Raw genomic sequence first — 11,145 nt, forward strand, 5'->3', positions numbered from 1 at the left:
TCTGCAGGGAGTTAACACCCTTTACTATTCAGAAAACAGATTACACTGGTGCCCAGTCTTTGTACGCCAATACCAGGAAGTGGAGTGGTCACAGGCACAGCTTGCTAGAACCCTTAATTTCTAACCTCCTATGAAAGAGGTGCAAGAAACATTCATACAACATGTTCACACAACTCCTCTGATACTCCAGAGGAGCATCAACATCTACTGTGGTGAGAGATTAACTCTGGACAACACAGGACATTCACTGTGAATGCATTTCTTTCTGCTACCCAATACACAAATATAGAGGATGACATAGCTCTAAGTTATTGGCAGTTAGGCTGTAAAATTTACTCTCTTCTTAATTACAGATTTCTAAATTAGTTTGTTAAACTGTATAACAATTTCCTCAACAATCCTTACAGCAACATATCCTTTCCATTTTAATATTGTAAAACAGTAGACAATGGTGCTGTTGTTTTTTTTAAGTTCACTGGGACTCCAATCAAAATTTATCAAATTTGTTTATCAAAATTTCAGAAGAAGAACATTTTTATTTATTTTTACAAAGATTTTAAACTACCCTTCTTCAATGCGACATCAGAGTGGTAAGCAATAAGAGATCATAAAAAGATTAAAGAAAAGTTTCTTTTTTAAAAAAGTTTATTTTGCTACAAAGTTTATCCATTTCATTTTCCATTTGAACATGGTGCAGTGATGTTACTTAATGACTTTAGAAGACTTTATTTTCTTTATGTCAGAACTTCGAAGTATGAGAGTGCCGTTTTTAAAAGTTCCAACCTGCCCCATTGGTAACATACTCTGCTTTTTCTTCTTTTTCGATTTTCTGCTTTTAAAAGAAAAGTATCATCAGATGCTAACGAAAATACTAACCATTTTTAGGTTTCACAAGAACTGTTTTAAGATAGGTATACTTTAAATCCAAATACAACAATGTAGCTAAAATTACTACTTGTTTAGGATGTGAAAAGACTGGCAGAAAACACACTATCAGAGTTTTATAGTGAAGAGATCACAGCAGTGTGTTCAAAACCAAACCAAACCTGTTTTGTATTCTTCTCTTCTTAAAGAAAAAAATTGAGTTCAGGATCCAAAGATTCCTGTAATTAGTTCTACATGTCCCATGTTACAGCTCTCTATGTAACATGGAAATTCACTTTTGAAACTAAAAGGACTAAAAGCAGATTGTGAAACGGCTTAGAAGGCTGCAGTTCCAAGAAACAATCAATGACCCATTTTGCACACAATATTAATCCATAGTTCAGGGCGTGGTGCATAAGAAGCAAAGAGCACCAGGCTCACATGCTCCCCCTCTCCTAAAGTTGCCATGCAGAGGACAGTGGAAGTATGTTGTTCCACTTAACTAGAGTTTCCTGTTATGTCCAGACTTGTGAAACGCTGGTTAGCTTAAACTGTGGTTTATTAGCAAGGATCATAAACAATGGTTTGAGCCTGGTCTGACAGAACCAATTTTCATTTAAACCAGGGTTTGGGAGCCTCTAGCCAGGGGCTGAATGTGGCCCTTGAAGCCTCTCTGTATGGCCCTCAGGACCATCCTCAGGTCATGTTCCCTCCCCAGCCACACTCCCGCTTGTCCCTAAACACCCTCCTTGAGTATTTTTGCCTGCTTAGAACGTGTCCTTGAACTTGGGCAATGCCCATTGCCTCCCTGGATTGAGGACAGAGGGATGAGTTGAGTGCATATAGAAATTACTCTAGTGTACAAAGGTGAATTGACACTCTTTGTTTCATCCACTTTTACTTCTGGGCCCACTCGCCACTGATATGTGGTCCCCAGCAAGCTGCCCAGAAGGGTATGCAACCCTGAGGCATGAAAAGGCATAATGAAGAACGGTTAATTTAAAAGCATATCCTTCTTATGACCTTGCAGCTACAGAGGGGCAGAGCAGAGGAGGGGCAGGGATATATGTGAATCCAAGATTCACCAGGGTGCATTTCCTTAGCATTTAGTTACGAATTATGTGCAAAAGAAGTCATTCCTCCGGGGCAAGCCTAGGCCCTTGCACACGCCTTGAGCATTTTTATGGTTCCTAGCCTGACATTTGGTTACTGTGTCTTCATTAGCAAAGCTGAAAACAGATCCAGGTTTTTTTTACTACTCATTGATGTAGATCCGTAAATACTGTCTCACCTTTCTTCGGGCCCTTTTTTCTTCTGCCTCTTGAGAGAATTAGGTTTATTTTCCTGTGAATGAAAAGCAGTAAGTATACATTAGCAGCTAGCCAGTAGTCTCCGGAGTCAATCAAACATGGCTCCCAAATGCAACGAGTGTTGATTAGAACAGCCACTATGCCAGGGACATGACATTGTTATTATCCAACTGTGGGCACTGGTGTGGCTTCATCAGAAACCCCCACACTAGATTTTCCAGTGTTCATCCTTGTGGAAACCTGAACTTTTATCCAGCAAGTGGCTGGTGGACTTTGCATTTTGTTTTCATAGGAAACATTTGACACAAACCGTCATGTTTTCTTCCTTCTTTGCTGCTTTCATTTCTTTGATTTTCTGCTGCAGAATCTTGTAGTTCAAATACTGCTTTTTAGGAGGCTGCAACAATTTCAAAAATGACTCATTTCACTAACATGCAAATAAATACAAAAGGTAAAGGCAGTCTGAAGCAGAAACTTAACAGATGGTGCAACCTTCTCCAAAGGAGGGTTCTTGGCTTCTTTAAATATTAAAAACATCTGAATTTGATTATTTACTTTGGGGATGCCATTAAAACAGGCCCCCTAGACTAACACAGGTGTGACTTTTTGGGATGTGTGGATTGGCTTGGGTTCCAGCCTTCTGACTCGTATCACTGAAACTTTTTAAAAAAATGAACTGGGGACTGTTTTGCCAGAAATGCAACCAAGAACCCCCACCCACTATTTTCCCAGTCAGAAGCAAATGCATTGCCGGTATTGCAAGCTCAACACAACCAGAGCTGAGTTTTAACCAGGGACTGTAAAGGACTGAACTCTAGAATAAAAACTGATTCTAGAGTTCAGCTCTTTACAACCCTGGTTCAAACTCAGCTCTGGGTGTGTTGAGCTTGCAATACCGGAATAATTTTTTATTCTAGAGTTCTTGCCTAACAGCAGTAGAAGTGATGTGAGGAGTGGTTTCCAGCAGAAAACAGAGAGCCCTACCATTTCCCCCTTGCCTGCAGGCTCAGTGACTGGAAGGAAAACTGGAGCAGGGGTGGCAGGTAATGGCTGAAGGTAGTGGCAGGCAGAGGAAAAGTTCAATTCTCACTCTCCTGCTCTCGCCTCCTCTGGAAAATCCCTAATGCTACTACTTTCCAGCTGTTTGGCAGTGATCTCTTGGGTGTGCAACTGCCATGCCAAGTTCTATCCAGAGTCTTGTGGTGGGAAGAATTATGTCCTCTTTTATATCTCAGCAGAGAAGGAGACACAATACCTTTGCTCCCAACATGATTGCACGTTCTTGTTCCATAACTCGCTGCTCTTTTTTCTCAAATCCGGTGATTCCAAACCGGTGCACTTCCAAACGGGCCTAGCACATTACAAAATTGGTTAACAGCATCTTCAAAAGAACTAAAAGTGCATGATTAGCGTGATGCAATTGTGTTTTCAGAGGAACAGTATAGGATACCAACATGTGGCAAAACCAAAACACAGTATGAGGAGAATGAGGCATTTGATGGAATTATCTACCATCCGCTTCTATGGGCATTTCTCCCTCTGGGGTTTGCAAGAGCAATTTTTCATCACAAACATCTCTTTATCTAAAGTATAACCAAAGATGGAAGACAACTTGCTACCAGTATCAAATAAATTGCATTTGGCTGCAAATCTATGCCCACTTATTTGGGAATGGGCCTACTGAACATAGCTCAGCCTAATTCTGTATCCCCCACTCCCAGAGCACATTTTCATGGATTTTCTTTTTCAGAGTTCTGTGCATGCCCTTTCCAAATCCCACACAAATCCCCTAGAATCCTAAAAGAAAATTGCAAGATTAGTTTGGGCAACACAGGGAACCTTAATACCTGTAGAAGGAACTCCCATTTATGTGTACCCTGTTTCATTTTGGAGGGTCAATAGATTTTCTTTTTGACATAGAGACTGTCACTATAGCATTCTGACAACCCAGGATCCCTACAGGTATACAACCACCTTTTTCTAGCAACCATCAAAATACTGTGCACGTTGAACACTGGTAGAGCAATCATTTAGGGATAAAGCATTTCATAATTCAATACCCAATACAGATTTATCTGCAGTCTCTTTGAGACATCAGCCATCTGCGTGCATTGAAACAGAAAAACAATAAAGACTTACTTTTTCCAAGTTAAATTCTTGGTCAGCGGCATGTTTTTCTTGAACAGTCAATTCTGCCTATTAAAAAAAAATACAAAACAGCATTTTGAAACAAAGTGCATTTTGCCACACAACTAGATTATGGCAGTGGTTGCAGTCACATGATTCCAGGGTTATGGCATAAAAGCGGAAACTTTTATTTTGGACAGCTTTTGATTAAGAGCTATAATACAGCTCTTACTAAAAGAGAACAACTGATTCTTTATTTAAGCAAACATATTAAGTCTTTAATCCTACAGATAATTTCTTGGAACTAAACTGAGTTTAGGGTGGAAGAACAACACCACTATTACCACACAATGTTTAGACATCAAAGACATTGTACAAGGCTCAATCCAGATGCCAACCATTCCATATTAATCATGTCAGTGCCTAAAGAGAATCTAAAGTTCCCTGTAGTGCAAGAATTGTGGTCAGACCTTTTATCACCCCTTATCAAAAAGTAGAACAGTGCCATGGAGGGCATGGCTATTAACTAAGATGTATAAGCAGGAAAGGAACACAGATATTTGCCTGGTTTGGACATAAAACAATGGGACATCTCGCTTCCTAGTTCCTCCGAGGAGATCAAAAGTTTCCACTTCCAATTTAAGTTAAATACCATTTGGCATGTTGTTCAAACTAAAAACTGTGTAATTCAGAGCCACCATCATCATTTCCTACTCTGTGGGTCTCATTTTCCGGGATACAAACAGCAAAATGTTTGCCCTCCCAGGATGTTCTGTTTGTATACCTTACACTGGAGGAAATCTAGTCTCTGTTCGTTGTGGGTGGAAGTATTTAACCTTATCAACAAGATAGACCAAACACACATACCCATCCCCAAAAGGAATGAAAAGATCACATAGCACCTTTGTAATAGTCTTGGGCTCCATGATCACTGCAGATGGTGACAGCAGTCACGAAATTAAAAGATGCCTGCTTCTTGGGAGAAAAGCAATGACAAACCTAGACAGCATCTTAAAAAGAGACATCACCTTGCCAACAAAGGTCCATATAGTTAAAGCTATGGTTTTCCCAGTAGTGATGTATGGAAGTGAGAGCTGGACCATAAAGAAGGCTGATCGCCAAAGAATTGATGCTTTTGAATTATGGTGCTGGAGGAGACTCTTGAGAGTCCCATGGACTGCAAGAAGATCAAACCTCTCCATTCTGAAGGAAATCAGCCCTGAGTGCTCACTGGAAGGACAGATCCTGAAGCTGAGGCTCCAATACTTTGGCCACCTCATGTGAAGAGAAGACTCCCTGGAAAAGACCCTGATGTTGGGAAAGATGGAGGGCACAAGGAGAAGGGGACGACAGAGGATGAGATGGTTGGATAGTGTTCTCGCAGCTACCAGCATGATTTTGACCAAACTGCGGGAGGCAGTGGAAGGCAGGAGTACCTGGCGTTCTCTGGTCCATGGGGTCACGAAGAGTCGGACACGACTAAATGACTAAACAACAACAACAATAGTCTTCCGCAATTCCATGTCTCAACCAGTGCCATGTGGTTTCAGGGAAGCCCTCTGCCCATTTTTTACTCACATTGCACTGGGAGTCAGTTCTATTCAAAAATGCTGTTGTTATGTCTACAGATATGTAGCCCAGAACCTGTTCTGTCCGTTTCATGCAAGAAAGGAGAGCAGAAGGTGTTTTGCCTTTTCTCATAATAGTCAGTTCACTCAATTCCCTCAATGTCTCCACAAACAGCACCAGTGGTTACAAAACAGTTTACAAACTTTAACTGTTTAAGCATTTCCCCCCAGTCAAAACCTGACCTGAGATCTTTTTTTTACCATGGCTATTATTTTCGACAAAACATAAAAGCCTGGTTGCTGGGGTTGCTAAGATCTCAACTGCATCTGCAAATATTTTCAAATAACCTGCACCCTCACATCAGGAGGTGGCCAGACATAATGGCAACTCTTGTTAAAAGACCTTTGGATGCTCATCAAATAGGACTTGAACCACTGCAAAGTGTTACAGCCCTATATTTTTTAGATCAGAGAACACCTTGCTTCATTTGCTTTGGTTAGAGTACCTTCACTGCAAGATCAGCAGGGGATGAATCAATTTTATGTAACATATTTCCAGCGGATGTCTACCTGAGCCCAGGTTTACAGCTTCTAGAAAGCAATTAAGAGGCATTCTGGTGGGATATTGGTAAACATTTCATTCACTCTGTTCGGAATTTGAGGGTAGTATTTACTGTGTAAAATCTATTTTTAATAAATTGCAAAAATAAATAGATTGCAAAAATAAGAATTCTTGCTGCAATTTCCCATCACATTTTTTGAACCTAGAATTTGTTCAGATTAAGGGGGAGATAAATTAAAAACCCCTAACCCAATAACCAGAGTCCTAATCAATTTCTTCTGTCAAATGAGCACACTTTTATGAATTCAGTCTAGTTTAGAGATTATATGTCCTTGTGGGAGGTGCATGAATGCTGAAGTTTTGTTCTGTTTGCCCAGAGACAGAGAAGTGAAGTTACAACTTGAACGACAGCTATGTAATGATAACTTGAATGATAGCTTGTTTATCTATGCACCAGATCAATACAATACAGCACTTTGGCCTAGAGTCTAATTTAAATATCTGCCATGCCTTAGACTGCTGGCAAGTCATGATCTCATGGCCTCAGTAGGTCATCTGTAAAATGGGAATAAAGGTAATATATCTTTCAAGGCTTTTATGATATTAAATAAAACATGCTACCTTCTCATAGCCTTAGGAAGTAGACAGACAATGAATGAATATAATGAAAGCATCACTGGGCTCTCTCATCAATATGCCCTGTTAGCAATGACATGGGTCAGGATACATGGTTCACAGATAGAGACATTACCAAATGTATACTCTATTAATTTTCAAACATGTAAAGAGATTCTGCAGTGTCAAAATTGGCACAATTATTTTTCTTTTTAGAAGACAATAGTCATCATGCACACAGATGCTTTCAGGAGTTCAACTGTTGTTCTAATTTAATTACAATGCTCATTGTATCTTTTACAAAGCTCTTTGCAACAGTCACATGACGTAAACCAGTACTGCAAGAGCCCTAAGCACTTGTCTATAGAACATGTCTATACACCCAAAAACTGATGATAAAATTCTGGGAATGAAACCATGCAGCTTAGACTTAATTACTACACAATGCTTGTGTTTGGCAATCCAGCACCCATCATGACATCTTGTTGAACCACCAATCAGAAGCCAGTTTCAGTAGGAGGCTACTGTACCAGCAGCGTGAGATACAAGAAAGAAGTGGAGTGGAACTGGAATGTCTAATGCAAACATTGCTAAAAATGGGTCAGAATCTAGCATAGGACCACAGAAGTCTTGAGTGTGGGTAACACTGTAAAATAAGATAGTACTTTATTGCATGAAGAATTAACACAGAAGTAGATAAACCAAAATCCTGACTCAGCAGGATATAAACCACTGTAGCAAGGAAATAAACTATCTGACTTTTAGAAGACATCTGTTTGATGTCGTATTGTGTTTTAATTTGTTGGAAGCTGCCCAAAGTGGATGGAGGAACCCAGTCAGATGGGCAGTGTTGGAGCCAGCCATCACAAGTGGCACTTCTTTAGGGTAAAATAAAGACGCAGAAAGCCATCAATATTTCCATAATATGAGAGAGCAGCTCGTTCAGACTTCTTCTCCTCTCCGGTAACTTTTTATTGTGCTTTGTTCTGTCCAGCCGCATGGCCGTTTGCCAATCTCATGTTACCTCATCTGGTCAAGCTTTTATTACCCCTTTACCATATAAGGTAATCATTGCCCAGAGGAATGTCAGGGGGCACCCTGCAGTATTTACAAGCCTCTGCCTTAGCTTTATGACTCCCACAGGGCAGCATATAAATAGTGAATTGTTATTATCCTCTTAAAAAAAAAAAAAAAGACCTGGGGAGTGTCTTGTATTACCATTAAACATATAATTCCAGAACATTATATAAAGGCTACTGTTATACCAACCAACTGAGTTTTTTAACCCAGATTTCATACTTTTAAAAGCCATCCTTCTAAAGAAATAAGATTAGGAGCAGAATTTCATTTCAGAGGCCATAAAGAAATTCATAACCGATTCCACTATCTTATTTATCCACAGGATTTTACAAATATACTAATAAAACATACATGAGTTCTGCCAGTACTTATACCTGTTATTTCGCCTTTATTCTATAAAACAAGTATCCTTGAGGTTTCAAATTTTGTCACAATTCCAAAATATACACATAAAAGCAAACCATGTAGATTTACAGTCTTATCTACAGTTTATGCTAGAGTACTTTCAGTTCTGTTTGGCTGCAATCCTGAGCTCATTTATTATGAAATGTGTCCCACTAAACACAGTGGCCTTGCTCCTTTTCAGAGACTTATGCCTGCTCATACAGCTGCTTTGCCCCTCCCTTCATAGTGCAAGCAGTCAAACCAGGAGGCGTCTGATTAACCAAAGGTTCTTAGGGAACCAATAGTTACTGTATTGGCTTCGGAACAAGCCAGATGATAAAATTATGGTTTACAGTTGTCTTAATATCTTTGATTGTTCCAAAGCTGCAAAATACAGCTCCCTGTTTCAGACAAAACAGAACAATGTGGTTAATTAGAGGCTTCTTGGTTTGACTAGTTGGATGAACGAGAAACAATGGAACTGCACGCATGGGCAAAAGGTTTAAGCTGAGATATGTTTGTCCAAATGTTTCCAGTAAGTCTTATTTACTAAGTGAACATGCTTAGGGCAACTTGTTTAGAGTTCTGTAGACGGAAACAGGCTTGTAAACAGCCACTCATTTAGTCAACTGGAGTGAATAAGAACCTGTAGCTGGTATGATCTGAAATCTGGTTAACTTTACCTTAGAACCACCATCTTCAGCAATTTCAAGTTTAGCTTTCTTCTTTCTAGGTCGACCATGAAATGTCACAACTTCAATCTCTGATGTGTTTCCCAACCGAGCAGATTTAAATGTATCAGCATCAGGGGAACTGGATTTGGGGATAGTGCTTTTCTGATGAATACAGTCATAAGCCAGTTCATCTTTCAGACTCTCAAAGAAACTGGAAGCACTATTCTTCTTACCAAAAGGCACTGCACCAGATTCAGGAATCATGCTTTTATTTTCCACTTGAGTTTTGCTGACCGCCAATGTTAACTTCTCATTTGAATTTCTCTTTTTGCTCTTTTTCTTTCCACCCCCATCCGGTAATGATTCACCTGTGGTTTAAAAGTGAACAATGGTTAGCAGAGGCATTGGAACAAAGGCATTGGAATGATTTTGGATAGATCATTTTTTAAATATAAAATGAATGTTTACTATTTAGAGAGATCACATCCACAAACCATGTAGGAAACACACACAAAATCTCTCCCGCTTTAATTTTAAAAAATGTTTTAGTTTTAAGTGCAGGGAATCTATAAGTGGATGGGGCCCTGGAGGAAAATATGAAAAGACCATTTATTTTGGAACCTATAAAATCAGGGAGTGACCTGCAACCATAGGACAACAATGAATATAGATTGTGGTTAAGGAAAAGAGACCTTAACCACCACCCTGTGTTCTGACATTGTGACACTGAACTAAAAAGCCTCAGAGAGGTTCCTAAGGTGGCAATTTTGATTACTTTCCTGCACCAGTTTTGATCCACTCTGGCCTGCTGGATTTGGAGTTGCAAACATCTTTGCTGAACTAGTATCTGCTTTACTACTTTATTGTTTTAACAATTCTAGTAGCAACCAATTAGTTTAAGCCGTATCATAAGCTGCCTGCTTTCTAAAAGAAGTTCTAATGTTCCATTGAAGCAGCATGCCTTTGCAAAAGTGCTGAAGAAGATTCAGCTGTTTTCCAGAAGTAAAACCAAAGTAAGAGCATAAGAATGACTCTGCTGGATCTCGCCAATGGCCCAAATAGTCCAGCATCCTGTTCTCACAGTGGCCAACCAGATTCTCGTGGGAAGCACACAGCAGGACCAGATCAAAACAACTCCTGTTTAGAAGCATACTGCCTTTCACAGTGGAGATTAAAAGCTAATCCTCCATGTATCTGCCTAATAGCAGGGATGGCAAAACGGAACAAACCCCAGCCAAGCACCACACGTGATTCCCTATACACTGGGTCCACAATTACACCATACACTTAAAGCACCATGCATGAGACCACTTTCAAGTCATGGTTTCCCCTCAACAATCCTGGGAGCTGTAGTTTGTGAAGGGTGCTGAGAAGGGTCAGGAAGCCCCAGAGCTACAATTCTCAGAGTAGTTTAACAGTCAGTCGCTCGTCTTCCTAGGGAGCTCGGAGAGAGGGGAGTAGGGAGCTCGGAGAGAAGGGAGTCCTAACAACTCTCAGCACCCTTAAAACTACAGCTCCCAAAATCCTTGCGGGTGGGAAGCCAGGACCGCTGCTCCTAAAGGCATGGTGTGCATGCGGCCCGGGAAGCGCTGCACGGGAATTTTGTAACGTCTGAAAGCAGCATGTGCCGAAGAAACGAGAGCAGCCAGAGTCTGAAGTTTCCGGGGGTGAGGAGGGTGGTGAGTCTGGAGCAACTTGCAAAGCGCCAACTCCCCGCACGCGGCCATTCACGCACCGAAGTCGTACAAGGAGCTCAAGACGGCGTCGAGCAGGCAGCTGACCGAGGCGGAGCCCTTCTCCTCCCTGTCGTCCTCCCCCGGCTTCAGCTCGCATCCAGCCGCCGGGGTCGCCGCCATATTCGAGTCCTCCTCCTCGCCGGCTCACTTAGTCCGTCCGCAACGCGCCGTAGGAGGAGGTTTGTCCTCGCTCGGCCACCACCCCGGCAAGATGGCGGCGCCCAC

General features: G+C 41.0%; 1 protein-coding gene across 2 annotated transcripts; it reads right to left on the reverse strand.

Annotated features, from left to right (window-relative positions):
* Positions 1 to 627: 627 nt before the first annotated feature.
* On the reverse strand, positions 628 to 11,145 carry FSAF1 (40S small subunit processome assembly factor 1). 2 transcript variants are annotated; one of them, XM_079971377.1, is made up of 7 exons: positions 10,920 to 11,145; positions 9,194 to 9,552; positions 4,314 to 4,370; positions 3,430 to 3,525; positions 2,485 to 2,571; positions 2,156 to 2,208; positions 628 to 832 (listed from the first exon to the last, which is right to left on the reverse strand). In XM_079971377.1, exons 1-7 carry the CDS (start codon positions 11,038 to 11,040, stop codon positions 703 to 705), a joined length of 903 nt encoding a protein of 300 aa, XP_079827503.1. In that variant the 5' UTR covers positions 11,041 to 11,145; the 3' UTR covers positions 628 to 702. The 2 variants fall into 2 exon arrangements, with proteins under 2 accessions (XP_079827503.1, XP_079827504.1); XM_079971378.1 differs by having other exon boundaries at positions 628 to 829; positions 10,920 to 11,142.

Source organism: Podarcis cretensis (genome assembly GCF_951804945.1).
Source record: "Podarcis cretensis genome assembly, chromosome: 3".
Classification (NCBI taxonomy): domain Eukaryota; kingdom Metazoa; phylum Chordata; class Lepidosauria; order Squamata; family Lacertidae; genus Podarcis; species Podarcis cretensis.